At 40.6% G+C, this 21,078-nt stretch overlaps 1 protein-coding gene across 4 annotated transcripts in view; it reads right to left on the bottom strand.

Annotated features, from left to right (window-relative positions):
- Positions 1-21,078, bottom strand: part of plxna1b (plexin A1b) — a 211,354-nt gene that overhangs the window by 53,351 nt on the left and 136,925 nt on the right. For all 4 annotated transcript variants that reach the window (XM_008409387.2, XM_008409390.2, XM_008409388.2 and 1 more), the window contains exon 10: positions 14,196-14,396. In XM_008409387.2, the coding sequence (XP_008407609.1) occupies positions 14,196-14,396 (201 nt within the window). The remainder of the gene's footprint in view (positions 1-14,195; positions 14,397-21,078) is intronic.

The following is a 21,078-nucleotide window of genomic DNA, read 5'->3' on the forward strand; positions in this document are numbered from 1 at the left end:
AAGACATGCAAACACAGGAAGAGGAACCCGCCACACCAACACCGCATTTTGAACGTTGGCTATTATTTTTGTCCGGTCCAAACATACGGATTTCTTCAGCGTTCCCTCCCCCATCCATCCCTCCCAGTCCTCATCACCCAGAGACCACCCAGAGTGCCTGAGAACAAGACATTTTCTGCAAGGGGTGAAGAGAGCAAAATAATATGTCTGAGTGTGTGAGAGTGTCCAAGACAAAGGGACAGAAGAGAAAGTGGGGTAAGAAAGATTCTCAGGGAAGCATCACTGCTGAAGGCTTGGATGACGAAACGCAACAGACTAGTCAGAGTCAGAACTTTGCAGAACCAGCAGGTTTGCAAATCTAGAGACCGACATTTTTCATGTTTTTACTTGATGCTTTACTTCAAGGTAAAGCATCAAGTCATGTCACTTATTCTAGATCAGATTAAGGCCTTAACTTAATGTTAATGCAATGTTAAAAATGTGTAAAAGAAAGAGAGATTGAGGGGCAACACATTCATAAGTCTCTATAAAATGCTGAACATACAGACTGTATGTGGCACATGCTAAAGCTGATAAAGGTGTTTGAGTTTTATTAACTTTTACAACAACCACCACCAGGTGTGTATCTCACAGTCACACATTTGTCTTTCAAGAAGTAAGAGTCTAGTTGGAAACTAAAGTGGCTACTAAAAGCAGAATTTTAAAAATCTAATTAATCTTCATTAAAACAGACTCAAAGAGACGAGGAAAAGTTTGTAATTAGGACAAGACGAGCTGAGGTGTTTAACTCGGGGGGGGGGGGAGAAGGATGATGAATAATATCTTTGATTAATGTTGAAGTGAAGGATACATGTCAGCACATTTTCAGTGAACCCATCAGACACAACAATGTGTTAGAAACAGCAAACAGCAGGGCTGAGGGAATGGTTTCCCTCCGGTAATCCAATGTCAAATGTGTTCTATGGCTCCATGCTGAATCCATTTCTATATTTCAAAGTCATTACCGTATTTTCCGCAATATGAGGCGCACCTAAAAACCTTCAATTTCCTCAAAAGCCGACAGTGCGCCTTATAATCTGGTGCGCCTTATATATGGACCAATATTGAGTCACAACACGTCTAGCAACTACAGTAAGCAGCCGCCGACTTCATTTTCCCCGTAGAAGAAGAATCGCGCGGTGCATGCTGGGATAATAGTCAGAACGCTGGTTTGTTAATAAAGTTTGACTGACCTATCTACCTAYSRACCTGATAATCAGGTCGTCTGCAGGTCGTTTAGCACCACGGTCTCCACGAACATGCTGTGCGCGAACGGAGAAGAGTGACCATCGTCCGGCCACGCCCCGGTCCAGTCGCAGAAGGTTCTCCTTGCCGACCCGAGTCGGACTGTTTTGTTGACATTCTTTATGTCAACAAAGTGGCTTTAGAAATTCATCTGGGGTGCTTCGACTAGGGTTACCAAGGGACCAGCCCCTTTACATTTAAAGCATGGAGGGGCGGGGGAAGAGACAGACTGTGGCGGCAGCATGTCAGTTTGTGTGTGTTACCCAGAAAGCAGTTGGGCACAATATCGCAACACCAACACCGTGAGTGAAACAATGACTGGGGCAGACTACTATATAAAGTACTGAGGGACTACTTTATTATTACACATCCACATTTGTAGAGTACGGAACAAATCGCGTCCCATATAGGTTCTATACGGGACGGGTGGTAACCCTAACTGTAGCGTCTATTCTATGCGCCTTATAGATGAAAAGTTTTAAAATAGGCCATTCATTGAAAGTGCGCCTTATAATCCGGTGCGCCTTATAGTGTGGAAAATACGGTAACTGTGTCTTTGCGCTGCTGTGCCATATCCCCTCAGGACAGATGACCTGTTACAGTAAAGGACAGCAGGTCAAGGCACCGTTCACCGTTCACTGTCACTGCCGCTTTTCTGCTGAGCAGCGAATGAGAACATGCCCTGCTTCCCCCCAAATCAGACAGCCAACTCCACTGGATAACCTAATAGATGACGGATGTAGGTGTTCCCCTTAACCCTGCTTTACAGCCAGACAAGTAGTCTCTTTGAAAATCTGCACCACACACACACACACCCCTATGTTGAAGGCATTCACTGACAGCTGAGAACATCACTGCTTAGCCTTTACTCTCCGTTTAGATCGGTGGTATAAGGTGTCTGTGTTCGTACATCCATCAACAAAAAGGTGGGGATTCGTGCCAGAGTATGGAGATATGAGGGTTTCTGGGGTCCTCATTCAAAAAAGCATAAATAATTAGTAAGGGAGAAGGTGTGGCTGGGCATGTACGTGCATATAATGGGTAACAGGGTGGGGGATTGTTAGGTTATGATCTGAAGCTCATCTTCTGTCATTGAACCGAAAGCTTATTAAAGTTTTATAGTAAATCAGCACAGTGGCACAACGCATGGGACAGCAGAGAAAACACACACACGCACGCACAAAAAGAACACACACACACACGCACACACACACACACACACGCACACGCACACACACACACACACACACACACTGTTTGCAAGATTTACCCAACACAAACGAACCACATAATCTAAAAAATAAAGCATTATTCTTTATGTCAACCTATCATTGTTTAAAAACATAATGAAAGAGATAAATTTGTTTAAATAAATATAATGAACAAAATGTAATTACATAATTTCTAGCTTCATTTATTAGATGAACATGATTCTAAAAAGCTAAATCTACAGTTTGGACAGACACAAAGAGAAAACTCTGCCGTTTCAGACGTCTCCATTCCCACTATTACGGTAAATAAGTGTGTTTGCAAGTATTTTTTTCCAATGAAATGTAACAACTGCGTGACGCAGCGGTTCCCAAAGTTGACGTTGGGACCCCGACAAGGGGCGCAAATCAATAATCATGGGATAAATACAATACCTAACAATAAAAACAAAAAAATGGTTGTTGATGTTGTTTGTAGAGTTATTAAGTACAAACATATGGTTGTGTCCTCCTCAATGTTTAATATCAAACAACAATGAGACCATGTTGTTGGTGAATCAAGCCTCCACCAACATTGAAACAGGGTTTTTTTTGGAGATAAATTTATTGATACTTGCCAATTAACAGAAAATGTTTTCTTCACAATGTTTGTAGAATTGCAATTACCCGCCTTTTAATCTAACAGAGATGTGCTGTAGACAAAGTGAATGTTTGAATGTAGCTAGAGAGATCAGTGGGATAATCAGTGACCCTGGAGAAATAAGTGTTAAACATGTGAGTTTATCTAATGTGTTACTGTCAGTATATTCATGAGAGAGATGGAAAGAGAGACAGAACAGACAGAGAAAGAATATGAGCACCAGTGGAAACTATAGTTGAAGGAAACTAAAAGTATAACAACTGCTACTTTCTGAGGGTCACAGTCAGATAATTAGTCATTCTGAAGCCGGACACCTAAAAATATCAAACTTGCCCCGGGCAAGTCTATACCGATGACGAGACAGGCTTTTTTCCATCTCTTGACAGCTTTCAAAAGGTGATGACAGGAAAGTCAGACCTGACCGAACACATCCTTCAATCAACTGCAGATCCTTCCAGCTATAAGATATGTCACAAAAGGACAGGCGATGAAACAAACAGAGGACACCGACTCAAAGATGGTCCATCTGAAACAGTCTTTACCCGACCAGATTAGGTCCGTCAAGATTTACGCATCGCCATACTCATTTATACACACATATATACACACAGTCAACTTCCAGGCAGATATGGCCTCCTAATCAAGGATCAAGTGGTAATCCTTCTCACAGCTTGGGGAGTGTGAATGTGTGTACACTATGTGTGAGGTCAGGCAACTTGGAATCACTCCCTGCTCATAATAGGAGACTGTTAGCCAGTGCTAATCGCTAATGCTAACAGGATTGGAGCATGGCCGGACCCAGTTAGCCAGCTTATCTCTCGCACAGAGGCCCACACACACACGCACACACCCACGCACACACGCGCACACACACACACCCACACACCCACGCACACACACACACACACAGGCTTGGAGTAATACTTCCTACACTAATAGAAAGAAACACAGAAAGACGGGAGCAGGAGAAAAAAATTGCTGGCTTGAGAGAAAAATAATGCTGTCATAGTCAATGTTTCTTATTTTTCAGCCAACACATTAAGCTAGTGTAAGCTACAAGACTTCTTACAGAGGGAAAAAAATCTGATATGTGGTACTTTGCAGAAATGTCCATATTTTCAGTGTCACCCTTTTGCTTCTCTGTCAACTTTGTGCCATTTATCTGGCAGCTTTTCTCCTCTCAACTGGCCAGCAGGCTTAAATAAGCACATGTACAAAAAAAAACTGTTTTGTGGCATTCCTTCATCAATAGAACAGCACTTTAATAAAGTAGTTGTTACATATCAAGAGAAAAACTGTTACAGATAACTCATAGTTGGTAAAAAGTTTTTGCACATTTTCATGTTAAGATTTCAGACTTTTCCAGGATTAAAATTTCAGGGTTCTCAATACATTTATTTGCTCATTTAAAATAAAAACCCAAATAGTAAATGTACTAGAAATGTCTACAAAGATATAAAAAGATGGATGGACAAACATGAATAACTGGAATTTGGAATAAAGTTTTGAAATAGAAATATTTCTTCAAGCTTTTTCTTTAGTCCTACTTCTCAAAAATACCATCAACTTTTCATAGCTTAAATACTAGACTTTTCATGTACTCTACAGAAACCCTGCTATCGAAGTGTCTCATTGACAGTGGCATTTGAGAAAAAGAGTTGATGCCATCTCCTGGCAGAAAACTCTTCATATGGAGTGCGTCTTCCCCACCCAAATGCAGCCACATCTGTTCAAAATGACTAAATAAATCGGGTAGCTCTGTTAGACCCTGAAGGTAAATTTTATTCTTGCTAATCTCCTGATAATCATGAAGAAATTGAACTGGTAAAATCCGGAGCGCGTGTAGAGTAAAGGTTACAAATTGAATGGATGTGGGGGAGAGGTAGAAATGAAAAATAGATAATTAAAGTGGGGTTGAGGACGGGTGGAGCAGTTGGCATATGATGATAGCTGTGCAGCAATTAATTCTTATTTATCCAAGACAGGAGCGTGGGCGTTCTGATCGTCACCTGGAGGAGAGGCAGAACGCTGAAGATAGGACGGACAAAGAAAGGAAGTCAGATGCTTAAAACAAATGAGAGAAAGCTTTTTTATTATGGTTTCACATAAAAAGATTTTTCCCTAAAACAATTTAAATCTACTCTTATCTTGACAAATACGCAAAGGATTCCACACTATTGTCGTTTATTTACCAAAGCTGAATCTAATATGTGCAAAAAAATCAAGTGCACTCCTTCAGCAGCCTGGTGCTACTAAATAAAAACATCACACACCAGCACACATCTGGTGAAGATGTGTGCTGATACAATTCCAAGGCGGAAATATATCAGCAATCATCTTAAAGCAGCAACTGCTGCTTCTCATCAATCTGGGGAACATTAGGGAACATTAAAGTGACATTTACAAATAATTTGAGGTCATCGTCTTTTAGGACAGTTGTCAATCCAGCAATGGACAACCCAATAAATTCATCCTGAAGTTGTCCAGTGACATTCTCAGTGATCAAGCATTTTAATATGAAAGGCAGGAAAAGGATGAGCAGAGCAAGACAATGAAGGACTGTGAGACATCAAACTCAGTGGAATCAGTGGAAGATAAGGGCCCAGTGTAAATAAATGCTTAAATAAAAAGCACCAACTCCAGCATTAAATGACTCAAATGCTTTCTAATGACATAATAAAAAAAATACGTTTTTGAATAAAGTACCAAATATTTTTTTAATACTCAAAAAAAAACAAAAAAAAACGCAACCGTAAAAACGCTGCACTCCCCTGAAATCAAAATCTGATTAGTGTCATCTGAGCGATCACATGGCAGTCTTTAATTTGCAGCAGCTCACAGTAGATTCAAGCCACTGCCCCCACATGTGGCACACACACACACACACGCACACGCGCGCACACACACACACACACTTAAACACACAGGCAGTCTGCAGGCCAATTAAAACAGAGTCAGTGTGTGGTATGGCTGAAAGAGGTGGCAGGTCCACTGTTTATATCTCATTAAGCTGTGTAAGGCCATGCCAGGCCAGACTGTACCATGCCCCACCGCACCTACCCTATACAGAGCAACACCAAGGCCCTCATTAGCCTCTTTCCTGACGCTTTTAACGGCGCGAATGTCTGAAAATATGCGCACGCTTTGATGTATTGAAAATAAAAAGGTTTACGGCCTCCGGTTATTGCAGTCGGTTAGTTAAATTAACAAATCTTATAAAGTCATAGGAGTGAAGCGTGTGTCAGCAACCTGACTCATTTCTTTCACATACACACACTGTCAGGATGTGTGACAGACCATCACTGGACTGTGTGACTCTCGCTCCATGCCGACATGTTTGGCCCCTTTTCCAGGCCTCTGTTTGCTCTCTGCATCCATTCGTTTATCTGTTAGTCTGTTGTTGTTTTTTTTGGTCTGCCATTTTTTTCCTTCTCATTTCCCATTTGAAGTAAGCGGGTTATTTGTTCTCTCCTCCATAGCTGTACTTATCTTTCACCTTTTCTTCCAATCTATTTTTCAGATTCTTTCTCAAATCGCTGCATCAGAACTTTCTTGCCTTTGTATTTTTCCGCCTTTCCCATCTTTCCTTCACACACCACAATTCTCTCCAAATCTGTTGCTTTTGTAGCTGGCCGTCTTGCTGTACGAGTGTGTGCGTGTGCGCAAGAGCACTCTCAAACACACACACAATGGTGTTGATCTCCGCAGCCAGACTGCAATTCATCATCATTTTATCTCCCTTAATTGGATGCCATCAGGACCTCTAAAACGTCACATCTCTTCTTCAACAAACAGCTGCTCTCTACGCACGCTGAGAAAACGCACACAGACACACATCTTATATCCAAACTAGATTTTCTCCTCCTGACCCCACGTCTGCTTTCTCCTCACTGGTGAAGAGCCAAGAGAAAAAAGGAGGGTGATGGAGTGGCCGACTGGTTTATCAGACGTTGAGGTAATGGTGTACGGCTCGAGCTGATATCATCTGTCCTCTCATTCCTGCCCTCCAGGGAGAAACAAGGAAAGAAGGTTAAAGAGGGAGGAAAAGGGAGGAGAGTGGAGAAGTGCAACTGAAGTAAAAGCTAACGACACTTAGGGCCATAATGCCAAGAAAAGTAGGGTCTTCAACAGTTTGAGCCATTTCATTCAGCCTTAGTGTTAAAGAGATCTCCAGAGGATCTTCCCCCGACTCTTTGGCCCAGCAGTTTGGGTTGTGAGAGCGTTCTGAAAGTGCTGAACTTTTTCTATGCCATGTTTTCTACAAGAAATTTCCAGGTGTTTTATTGGGATTTCTCTCAACAGAACACGCAGTAGTGCATCAATCTGAAATGTGAAAGGAAAATTAAACACTCTAGTCTTTCTTTTGCAAATTAAGATGTGAGCATTTCAGTTCTGCCCCCTTTACACCATGATACACCCAAAAAAACAAACAGAAGCATGGTAGTGGCAGCGTCATCCTACGGGAAGGCTTCAGAAATAATTAAATGCCACTAAAAGCAATTCTACAGAAAAACAAAAAACAAACAAACTCAGACTTAGTGTAAGTTTGTGAAAGACAGCTAGACTAAACATGGTCACACAATAATGGTTTAGATCAGAGAATATTCACATGTTAAAACGTTTATTATAAAGTTCACAACCAACTCTAAAGGATTCTCTCTTACAAAACCTGAAATTAGATAATTATACTTATCCAATTAGCCTGACAGTAAAATACTTTGAACAATGGGCACAAATTTGAGTTTCTAAATGTGTAAAACTGATAGCAAAAATGTTAACTAATGTTCTCTAGCAAACCGCTGAGGTACAAACGTTGAATTTAAAACTTGGGCGACTCCAAGAGGCAAGATTTGCACAGAATTTTATTGAGGTCTATTAGAGGAGAATTCTCAACTTTTTATTTGTAAAAATATTTTGAAAACTACATTTCCCTTTCCTTCCATCTCTCTGTTGTTCACCTCATAAAACCCTGCAACATACCCTGAAATTTGTGGCTGTCTGAAAATAAAATTAGAAAAAATGTAAGCGCCGTAAATACTTTTACAAGGCACTGTGTGTGTGTGTGTGCGTGTGTGTGCAAGTGCTTGTTTGCGCTTGTGACCCCTTTGGCAGTGCAACCGCAGCCTTCACAGCCCCCAGCTCAGCATCCTATTGGCCCTTTCACCCGAAACGCTGCCTCTGATTGGTCGACACACACCGGGAAGCTGTCTTTTCCAGGTCAGAGAAGTGGACAGCTCTGATGCAGACACCAGCTTGTTGTTTTGGTGGCTGCTGACCAGAGTTTATTTCCACCATAAGGTCTGGCTGATGGTTGTGAGTTTGTCAGTATCAATGTGGGCTTTTTCTGGCAAAAAGAAATAAGAAGAAAGCAGAGAGGACATGCTTTTCCTCCTCGTCTCCTCCAAAATTATCAGAGCAGTTCTACAATTTATTTGCTAGTGGACGTTGGACAGCGAGTCATTTTATTAGCTTTACCAGAGTATACATTTTTTTTTACTTTTTTTTTTTTTGCGAAATTCCCAACTTCAAAAGCCAGATATGCAAACTGCTATGAATTATTACTTGTGCAATACAAACCCAATGAAAGCTCAGCACAGCAAAATTTAGAGCTTTGAGCAGTTTTTATAAACCTCACCCCAAACATAGGAATCTTCAAAGTCTCAACACCTTAAAACATGGCCTACTTGTTTTATGTCTGCTTGCGAAAGCAAACCCTTTACAGTCCTGCATTCTTTCTCCTCAGGTCTATAATCCACTTGGTCTTTTTTTTTTTTTTTCCCCGTTGGGATCAGCTGGTGTGTGCAGAAACTTAATACAAAAACACTGAATTCTCCCAAGAGCACATATGGATAGCCAATACCCAACATGGCTAATATAGAGCTGGAGTTGCACTATCGTATATCCTGTGTACCACATATACAGTGGGTTATTGACAGCCTCCTCCCAGGGGATCCTCCATAAGAGTATTATGTGATCATAGTCACCGTAGAAACAGCAAAGTATGGGAAACTAGAGTTTAAACCTGATCTGACTGTGGATGTTCTGAATATCCTGTGGTGAAGATGTCTCCTCTTGGATGGTGTGATATTGTATGAAAGAGAGGAGAAAGAGTTCTGGCCTCAGGAGAGACTTTGGAGAAGATTTTCTTCTCTCACATGCTCTCATCTTGATCCCCCCACCCCTTTCCTTATGTTCTTTTCGACATCTCTCTCCGTCTTCCACTTTCCTCCATTCATGTAACCTGAAATTGTCTATTAAGCTCCAATTTCCTTAGTCCATCTAACACCCTCTCATCTTCATTTTTTGTAGTCGCCATCTCTCTCAGGCATTACATCTCTTTTTGTTCTTGCTCAATCAGTCTCTCTTTCCTCTGGTTCTCTGCTTTTTTTTCCCTTTTGCAACATTTGTCCTCCTCGTCTTCTTTTGTCTACTCCCGATCCCCAATTCTTTCAACATTTATCTCTCAACACTAGGAGTTTAAGGGAATAGAAAAATGAAAGCATACGTCTTGTCAAAGTGAAACGTGTCCTGCACAGTGCAATTCAGTTGTTGTGAGCGTGTGATTTTGACTGGTGAAGGAAATTACAGCTATCATTTTTTCATACTTTTATTTTGAAATAATAAGGAAGTAGGTTTTAGCTGCCATGTTGTGCTGAGAATGTATGCTAAAGTGGCTTTAGAGGGGCAAAAAGCATCACCGGATGTTTGGCATTGGGTGTAAAACAAAGATTTTGTCCTAGATTGGAAAAAGTGCTGACGAAACAGCACCTACCTCGGTGTGGAGGTCTGTGTGGCAGAGGGAAATTGAACTGTCAAAGTTGAAATATGTTGAACTCTGACTTCTGTGCGCTGTGATGCGTACTCTTGTAGTCAACATACACTGAATGTAATTGATCCTTATCACACACACTGGAGCCGGTCAGTGTGAAAACAGAGTTTAGAGAAGATCAGCTGTACTGCACCAAGTTCAAATGAGGAAAAGACGTCATTGCTGTAGCTGAAGCATTGCAGCTGTACCATTATCTCAAGCTTTGAAGCTTGTCCCTTTTGTGTGTATTGCATTTAGGATGAACAGAAAACAATGATATAAGTATAGTTTTCAGTTCAGTCCCACAGGAGTTCCCGCCGACTCCCGCGGGAAGCTCAGCGCATGGGTCTTTGGACTGAAAACCACAGACTAAAGTGTTATTGTTGGGCTAGCCAACACTACTCTGTTACTAAAACGTGAAAGGAAACTCTATCACTATTAGAGCATCTAGTTATCTAGTTGAATCTTTTGCACTTTATCACCACTTTTATTTTTCTACAAAGTGACAGACAAGATACCAAAAGACCAGCTAACTGTTAACTGCTAACAATAGCGGTAACAGTTAGCTAACAGTTAGCAGTAATAGTTAGCTAACCATTAGCTTTTAACACCAGAGGTGTTGAAAAAAAAAAAACACCATTAAAGACCTCAAGACAATGTAATTCAGCTTTCACATTTATGACAAGAAACAAAACACTGGTCTAACTCTTGTGAGAGTAGATTTAGCATCATCCAGTTCAATACATTGGAGATGCACTTGGTTTGAGCTCTGAACACAATTTTCTCATCCAAGTCAAAAATCTCAAAAAATCTCACAGAACTCTACCTCAAGCTCCTTGGTAATCCAATAAGCCGCATTCAAAATGGATGCTGTACATGGTAAATTATAAGCTGCTTATTTGTTCTTCTTAAGTTAACATAGCAGGACACGCTGTACTATATGACTTCTATTATTGAGCTCGTTCCTTTACTGTTTGAAATCATACAATGAAGAGAAATACATTATTATGGGCTAGTAACCGTTCGCTGAGCATAACCAATTAGCAAATCCCACTAGTTTCCTGAACACCAACTAGAGTGTTCTCCACTCTGGAAGGATGTTTGTCTCAGATCAAATCAAAAGCAGCACAAAGTTGGCATATCCTTTAGCGTGTCTAGTCAAGCTGAATTAAAGGGTTATTTCACGGTTTCTTAATGAGTCTAAACATCATTTGATTCTCTACCTCAGAACTTAAACCCAGATCTGAGCTGGATAATTTCACACTGAACAGAGATTCTATAAAGCACAATTTGTGATTTATGAAAATCTATTTGTGAAATAAATAAATAAATATATATATATATATATATCCACAAGATATTACATCAATCATATTTTTATGAGCCCAATATTCTGCATCGTCCCGCCAGCTATATGCATCACTGTATCCATAACTCAACAACTCTTGTTTCTGTGCTTGTGCTCTTTTCCTCAGCTGTGTTAGTTTGACCCACGGGTTTTAGAGAAACATTTGAGTCACTCAAACACAAAGACAAACCACTGGTTTAGCATCCCATTGATTAGCCATAAATCAGTGTTGGTGCAGTGGTCTGAGGGAAGTGCAAATCCAAAGATGCATACAGGGCCCATCATGGCAGGCTCACAGTAAGCCATGTTTGAGAGATGCACATGTCAACATGCCTACAGACAGTGATTAACCCTTCTCACCATAGGTGTGTGTGTGCATGTGTGTATACAAACAGATGCAGCAATGTGTACACAGCATAGGAGATGAAGTCTATTTCCACCGCAGTCATGCATGATTCATAGACTCCGCGCTGAACGCTGTCACAGCATGAGCAAACAGAGAGGAGCCTGTGTGAAAACTAGAGATATGAAGGTCTATAAATGGATAAACTAATATTTAAGACCCTATTCTTGTGAAATATTGCTCCTCTGCTAAAATAAGATCCTCAGCCTAATAATTCATGACACATAATTAAACTCATAAGCTCAAGTCTGCATGAATTATGCCTTAATAGCAAGTTCATGCAGCTGGCACCTTTTTCATCTCCTGAATCTAAATACGGGTGCATGAGGACTCTATGCATGTGCTACATCGATATGTGGTGCTGCAGTCAAGTTGCCGCAGCAAAATGCTAAACAAGGACCAAGTGTTGACAGCCTGAGGCTAATTACTGCTAGTGTGTCTGCTTGGTGGACATCAAATAGAGATATTTAACTTTTGGCCAGAGCTGGACTTTGTTGCTTATTAACACCAGGCTTCCAGCTACAATAAAGAGTCGATAAACAGACATCTCTGTGGAGAGACAACCCTGTAGCAGGATAATTATCCCTGCCTTCCCTGTCAAGTGTGTGCCAACACCTGTAGACTATCCGTCGATATGGACAGAATACTGTCACAGTGGGTAGTCGTCAAGATCCGCGGCTAAGTACGGACCGCTGCTCAAATATGTAAATGACGAAACCTCAGAGTATTATCAAGTGGAAGAGCTTCGCAACCAAAAAAATAATAAAATGACATCTAAGTGGTGCTAATTTATCAGAACCACTATTCTCTGTTGCAGTGACACCTCACGATCCTGCATGAAAAACTAAATTAAAAGCACTACCCATTATCTCTTTTCCAAAAATAGAAAACACTGTGGTGCAGAAGCGCAGAGTGCAGGTGAACATGTGAGGAAGATTGAGCGCTGAAACCAGGGAGCAGCAGGAAGGCAGAGAGAAAAAGATGAGCTCTGCAGGCGGATGGAAGAAAATAGAGGGAGAGGTATAGAGTGGAGGTGTAAACATGATCAATCCGCTCCAAACTAGGTTCAGAGAGAGACTTCCTCTGCACATTTTCAGCCTCAATGAAGCGCGACGCTAGCTACCCTCTTATCTGTCATGCTATTTTGAAGCCACACATGCGCGTGCAAAAACAGCCACGTTCCAACATCAAACAGCCCTGGACCTACCTGCAAATCCTCTGCACACATACAAACAAAACGGGTTCTTACTAGACAGCGTGCAGGAAAAAAAAAAAAAAAAAAAGCCCTATGTGGGAGCACAAAATCCAGTTAATATGCACCACTTCCTGTTAAAGTCATGAGCACATACAGAGCCTTGCAGTGGTGTTTATACTCCTGGAACTTTTGTCACATTTTGTCATGTCAGCAGCATTTCAAACATCAATGTGCTTTTACTGGGATTGTGTGATAGACCGACACAAAGTACACAGAGCAGGATATAAAGGGGAAAGATTTTTTAAAATTTATTTGCAAGTGAAATCTCTCAAATTTAAAGTGGATTAAAGGATCAGGGCGATGGGAAGGACTTTGCTTTCTGCCACACATGGCGTTTTGTATGTCGTCCATAAATTGGGTGACTTGTGAAAGCAACTGGTTGAACTGGAGTTTATTGAGAAATACCAAAGAGGGCCAACAACAAATGCATGAAACACTTTTTAAATTTTTATTTGCTAAGGAAATTCACTTGATTATGAACTACTTAATATTGGTCTGTCACATCAACTAACTATGTTTTTTTTTTTTTTGTTGCAATGTAACCTTACGAACACTTTTGCCAGCGTCGTAAAACCAAACTATGAACATCCATTCGTCAGCCTTGCTCGCGCTTGATCAATATTTTAAATCACGTTCGAGGAAATATAAAGTAATCACTTATGATTTGGACTAATAAAAAGACTGGGAAAATCCTCATTATGTATACATGCATCTTAATCATAAGTTTAATACTTGACAACAATATTTATTTGCCAACTAGCGGTTCAATGCAACGTATAAGCATGGGGTCATATATCTAGACTGTCAGGAAGCCAGTATGCAATGAGTGCATAGTGATTCATCATGATGGTGAGCACATTTATGTCCAGAATGGTCATTAGCTGTTGGAGGCAATTATTTAACCTTGACCAAGTCGATGCCTTCTCTGGGACCATGATTTAGTTACCCAGCTGTATTGATTATAACAAAGTAATGAGAATGCTTTCTATTTGAACCTAACACACCACATCATTTGCACTGCAGTTCATTAAATAGTGCAGTTTTTTTTTCTTTTTTTTACTGTAGCTTTGTATATAAAAATGTGATCTGGCATTTTTACACTTTAGATTTTTCTTTGAAATGTTGAATAAAGAACATGTCACCTCCCGTGTTCGCCAACATTAACTATGCAAAAAAAAAAAAAGAAAAAACACATCTCCTTAATTCACAATTTACCCAGAATTCCCATAATCTTTCCGTTGTTGCTCACCTCTGTTTTCTGGCACTGGATGGAGGTGCTGTTGAAGCGCAGCGCAGGAACATTTTTGGTCACGCCCTGGATGTCGAAGACACACTCGTAGTTCCTCTGTCCGGACTGTGGTTGGGGTAGGTTCCTGGCTGCCAAGGTGATCGGCTTGGTGACTCCCGCTGGCATGTAAATCTGGGTTGATGGCAGAATCTGGGGGCAATCCTGGAAAGCATATGAATAAAGAGATACTTGAATTTTATCTCTAAAAGAAACATAGAAAGGTAAGAAAATAGAAGAAAAAAAATTAAGAAAATATGCAATAAAATCAAATTTGTTGCCAAAAAACCTTCTAATATCTGTGACGCAGTAGCCACATATAATGCCTTGCAAAAATATTGACACCCTGTTAAATTCTTCCAAATCCTGTCACGTTCTGACTATAAATCTCAATGGATTTCATTGAGATTTTAAGAAGCAGACCAAAACAAAGCAGCACACCACTGTGAGGTAAAATGAATATTTTATATGGTTTTCTAACAGTAGTTATGTACTGTTGGTGAAGAACATAAAATCCCAAAGAATTATATGAAGTCTAATGGGGGGAAAAAACGTGATGGTTCGAGGGATTTGAACACTTTGCAATGCAATGTAAGGCCAAACTCCCTCTGGTTGAAACTCATGCTGTATGTCTTTATAGAAGATATATGGGGTATTTTTTTACCCATTAAGAATTCGTGCTATGAAGTACCATCATGTGTGAAATAAAATAACAAGCTCTATAATTGTTGCACATTTCCGAGCGTATGCGTGCAAGCTTTGGATTCTGGGAAGATCCAAAACACTTGTTTAGATCATCTGGAAGCCACCCATCAACTGCGGGACAAAATCCAGCAGGGTGTGTGTGTTTGAGCATATACCCTTGTACAGATGTGTTAGAGACAAACATTTCCCTCCATGTGCAATTGGATTAATTAAGCGCGTTTGGGACAAGAAGAAGACGGGGCAAAGCGCTCGGAGCATAAACTTTCCGAGAAGTGAATTTGTGCATGTGCTGGAAGAGATTAAGTCATTACAGTGGCCATGTTGCAATTTGGCAGCGGGACGCACATCTCATCAACACGGAATGGGAGGAAGAGAAAGACCACAAGGGTGTGGGTGGTACAATTTCTACAAAATGAGTTAAAGATCCCGGCCTGTACGTTGTCATACATATCATACAAATTACAACATGGAGACAAATGAGTTGCATGATGGGAGATATGCAGAGTCAGGGAATTCACATTGAGCCGTTTATATAAGAAGACTGGCCCTGAAACCATCCATTCGGTTTCAGATCATTCCCCCTAAAGTACTGCAGTATCTACTTTAAAAACAAGTTCCAGCTGCACTAGGTAACACACTCTTATTAGAACTTCAAAAAAAAAAAAAAAAAAAGATCTTTGACCAGATCCTCGTTTAATATTCACTGCAGATACATCAGCTCACACTCGCTCACCTCTCTCTTTAAGCACATATCTGACTCCTGGTCTGTAAAATTTTCCTTTACCCTTTTTCCAGCTGTAGCAGCTGTACATTAGAAGCTACAGTGCGTCCCCGGGGCCCGAACACAATGCCGGAGTTTGTTCATTAGCCTGCTTAGCCCTGGCTTTGTGTTTCGGATCACACACAAACATGCGCCCTCCCTCCCCAACACATAATGAGGGAGGGGAATACTACAGGAGGAAGACGAAGCGGAGTACAGAGGACCAGACGTATAATCAACTAGGAGGGAGGCGGGGCAAGCAGAGGAAGGGAGCAGCAGGAAAATGGATGGTTAAGAAGGAAGGAGGAAGGTAAGGAGCGGAGGAGGGAGGAGAGGGTGAGAAAATGAAAGGAAAGAAATGTGAGATGGTAGTTTAATTGGAGGGAGAAAAGAATTAAACAGAGATGTTAATATCAGCAAGTGAATAACTTAAAACAGGACCATAATCAAATGGGATGATGAGCAGGGAAAAAAAACTGAGTAAGTACAATAAAATGATACTTTAAAATAAAAAAAGGCAAAGTGGGACGCCCATATCCCCCTACATCTTTTCAATCTATTTATCCATCCATCCATCTCCAGCCACATCGTGTACAGAGTCCCCGACAATGTCCTACTTAATTAACTGCCTGGAGTCTCAGACAGCTCTAGAAAATTGATGGAAGGGACCAGAGATGGAGGGAGAGGCAGGAGACTGCGACAGAAGAGGAAACAGAGATTGATTTGCACTTGTGGCTTTTGAAGTCGAGTCACAGAGAGGTACTGTAAGCTCGAGTCAAAAGCGGCGGACTTGCATCACCCTGGGTGGAGGTGGTGAGGGGGGGGAGGTTTGAACACCCTGCTGCTATGTCAAGAAAGCCTCTGAATTGCAAGCTAGCACCGCCTGTAGCATAAGCTGCTGCTAACTGATGTTTTATTCATCCGTCTATCGGCTTTGTGTCAGCTCCGCGGTCTGCTTGTCGCTTCTTGGCCAGTTATATTTCCGCATAGTATCTTTTCGATTGAATCGCTTCTCACTTCTAATGCATACGCAAAACTAAAATGTCAAATAAAAATGACAAAACGAAACTCTTTATATTATATAATACATATACTGAAGAAAATTTAAACAAAAAAAATGCTCAAATAAGTTACTTTATATTTATAGTCTCCTTTTAGACCTACGAAATTAACAGAATACAACATTATGACCTCTGATGAAACCACCATCAAAGGTATTTATTGGAGTGATATTTTCTTTACAGTAGACTGAGGAGATTTTTTGACATTGCTTTTCCCAAAGCAGATATGAAGCTTTCTCGTGGCAGGCACAAACTGCTAAACTGTTTATGAAACCTCATGGGGTGGACCAACACAGTTTCACACCAAAAACGTCAGGAACAAATCAACCAAATGTTGACATGTTATCTGGATGGTCATTGCGTCACCATCTGACAATCAGTCTGGTAGAGAGGGGGTTCGATTTTGAGGTGGTTTTTATGGTTTAGGCTTCGTCCCTTAGTGCTAGCCAAATGAACTCTCTTTGCATCCAACATCAGCGCCTGACCTCGCAAATGCCATCCTGACAATATTACTAAATAAACACTAATAAACCTTGTGCAGAGAGAGTTAAAATCATAGCTATATAAAGTGGGTCAACTCAGTGCAAAGCTTATGTAATAGCAACAATGAAATCAGAGTTAATGTGCATGTAAAGTCAGGCTTCTCGATATTTACAGCATTACATTCATTTATATAGAACATTTAACGAGCATAGAGGGCATGTTACTTCATCATTGTCCCCGTTTCTGCAATGCTGCATTTGAAACAAAGAGGATTTAAAGGGGAACATGAGGCAAAAGAAAGGAAAAAAGGAGGATACTGAGGGAGAGAGGTGAACAGAACACCATTGTGCAGGGAGAAACAATTTCATCAGTCTTTGTGACAGGTGCCAAAACAGTTCAAAGCCTTCTTTAGGGCTACAGAGTACAGAATACACTGAAACAATATTTTACCGAAGGGAATACTTTGAAGCTAGAGGAGAGTTTTTCCTTTTTTTTTTTTATTTCCTTCCTTTTCCCGACTTCTCAGTTTTCAATTCATCTGTGAAGACGGATGCTTTGGTTTGCTTTGCCAGATGTGACAGCATCTGGCGGATTTAGGAATGACCAACAGGAAGGAAGAGATAGGGATGTGCATGTGTATTTTATTTATTTTTTGAGTGTGTGACTCCAACCTTGTGGGCTTACTGCCAGACACAGTGTATGCAATAAATGCCTCAGGAGCACTTAGAGGTATTATATCAAGTCAAATGTCTCGATAAGAAGATCAATAAAAGCAAATTGCAATTTAAGCTTTTCTTGACAAACAGATTCTCCAGACCATGAACTGTTTACACAGACCAGCAGCTCGCTTCATAAGGGTCACTTCATCTTGCTGCACTGTAACAGGTAACATGCGCTTTTAGTGAAGCTGTGTGTGCGCGCGTGTGTGTGTGTGTGTGTGTGTGGGGGGGGGGGGGTAGCTGTGATGTGCAGGAGATGCGTGAAAGAATGCATGACGCAGATGGTTTTGTCTTCAAGTGAATGCGGCACAAAAACATCTGCTCAGTTTCGGATTCTGATCGCTGTCTTTGCATTCAAACATCTTCATAAACTTTACTGTCAGCACATGCAAAAGCCAAAATAGAAAACCACTGATTTGCACAAGCAACTAACAATTCAAAGGTAGCTTTAAAATGCATTTACTAATCACAAAAGCACCAAACAGTATGTATGTGTACCTGGGTGTGTGCAGAAGTGTGTTTGTGATGGCTGACATCCAAGTAGCCAGAGGGGTCTCTTTAGCTCTGCATATTTGCTCTACCTCCAAGGCTGCTTGAGGCTAGTGCTGCAATTTCCATGTTCTAATGGCATGTATAAATATGTAGATTATGAAGGAAAAATGTAAACATTCCTTCAGATCCCCCTGGTTTCTTATTTTCTGCTAAAAAAAAAAGAAAGCTAGGTTGTTGAAGGAAGCTGCAGCTTAAATAAATTTATTATGAGTCCATATTGGGCCCAAACTCAATGTTCCCTCCTGAAGGTGATGGGTCAGGACTGATAATGGGATGGGAGAGGAGGCAGCAAAATCCCAGAGACAAACGGCTGAAATTAGCATTATCTGTAGGCAAACTTGGAGCTATCATTAGGAGCAACTATGACATCAGATGCACATCATGAAATACACCTCTATTATTTTCTATCATACAACCAACTATGGCAGACAGCCAATTCAGAGGGCAGTCAGTGATCCTTCTCAAGCCAAATCTTTTCAGAAGCATTAATAATAATAACAATATTAATGCATATAATTCATTAGTGCTCAAGATTGCCATGTCTGTCAAAGCAATGCAAGACTGCAGCAATATTTCCTGCCTCAGTTTGCCTCAAGAAGTTCAATGTGTGTCAAAGAGGGTAATTAATGAGCGTTTATTGACAAGGTGGCCCACGGTGATCCAGATGTTTATTTCCTTTTAGAGACAAGACAAGAAGTCAAGTCATCTAGAGTCACTGCTTCTTCATATCAATATCTTAAAAGGATCCCAGGAAGAGCCTCTGATTCAGACACATTTTCCTTCTAACCTGGGAAGGCTTTGGGATTCCACAGAATGAGCAGGAGTGTTGTGCTATAAAGAAAAATGTTGTAATTCCTTTCTTAATTTGCTACAATGGCAACTGGATCTCGGAAAGGTGAGACATTTTGCATCCTAAGAAGTATTTTTCTAATCACTGGGTTCCCATCTTTTTTTCAATTGGAAATTCCATACTTCTCCAGACTGAAGTGTACAGAACATTAGGACATACACAAGAATGATCACCTATCTGCTTTTACTTTTTCTTTTGCTTATACTCTAAATGTCCCAAAGATTGGACTTGATTTGTTCCAAACTCTGAAGAAACTCTGTTAATGAAACTTACTGCTTTCAAAGGTTGCTGTGCCTAAAAAAAAAATAAAAATAGGTCATATCTGAGGGGGAAGTAAGCATTTAAGGAATTCAGAAATGGTTTTTATCAACTCATTTTGGGAATTTTGAATACTGAGCCTAAAGTTAAAATGTGGAAAACATTGAATGTTTTTATTTTCAATCAGAGCGAGGGAAAGAGTAAAATAAAATTCCTGAGTTTTCAGGACTGCTTAGAAACCGTGTGTGTATAAATGCCCGGATACCAAATTAGATTAGATGCCACCATGAATCTCCTAACAGGAGATCAGCTGTCACTCCACATTAAGGCAGGTTTAATGCATTTCCCTTTCGTCAATGTGTTCAGATGCGTACTATACCTCTTCCACTATTACACTTTCTAAATAAAGGCAGGCATTAATAAACCAATGTTTGTTGGGAAGAGGTAATCTCTACGTTGCAGGTGGGCCAAACACCTTTTAACATCCGCCAAGAGCAGATAATGAGACAGTCAGCGGGAAGATGTGTCAGTGTGTGTGTACGTGTGTGTGTGTGTGTTCATGCAGATATGTAGAAAGGTGAGAGATTAAAATCAAGACATTAGGTGGTGATGGGCTTGGGGGTGGATTGGGACAAGTGTGGGAGTAAGAGGGGGATAAAAGCAGAAAGCAAATGTGGGATGCTTTATTAATAAATAAATGGAATAAAAGAGCTAAAAGTGTTCTGAAGGTTTGGCATAGCCTGACAAGATATAAATTAATAAAGCTCCAAAAACACTGCGCATTCGTAATGAGGCAGATGTCTGGTCGTTGCTTTTTCCTTTTTTAAAAGAGCCCCTCATCTCTCCAATTCACTCACATACACACACACACACACACACACGCACACGCACACGCACGCGCGCACACACACACACACACACGCACACGCACACACACACACACACACCCTTCCATCCATAATTAATTAGCTGCTTCTGTGATGTGCAGACTATAGATCAGGGATGAGAAAAAATAACACGCTAAATAATGAAGTAAAGCGATATAGGGAGCCTGGGGGAGAGATGAGATGGCAGCGATGGTCACAGAGGAGCAAAGGGGACACAATGGTACAAATAAGGGGAACATAGTGGGTGTGTGTGTGTGCGCGAGTATGTGCGTCACAAAGAGCTCACAATAGAGGTTTATAAAGAATGCCGAACACATCCTACTGTCTGTAGACGTTGTCTTTTTGGTTCTCTGATAAAGATTTTTCACAAGTTGTAGCATGCAGGCTACTACAGCCAAAACATAAAGTGTCGTTTTTATTCTATATAACAAGGAGGGCCGTACATAATGAGACCGATACCATTTTTTGCTAAATAAATGTTGCTGTGTAATAAAAGTAGCGCGAAGAAATACATAATTCAGCTATTCAAATTATAATTTAACTAAATGGTTCTAAAAATTAGATGGGACACA

Source organism: Poecilia reticulata, linkage group LG5 (assembly GCF_000633615.1).
Source record: "Poecilia reticulata strain Guanapo linkage group LG5, Guppy_female_1.0+MT, whole genome shotgun sequence".
NCBI lineage: Eukaryota > Metazoa > Chordata > Actinopteri > Cyprinodontiformes > Poeciliidae > Poecilia > Poecilia reticulata.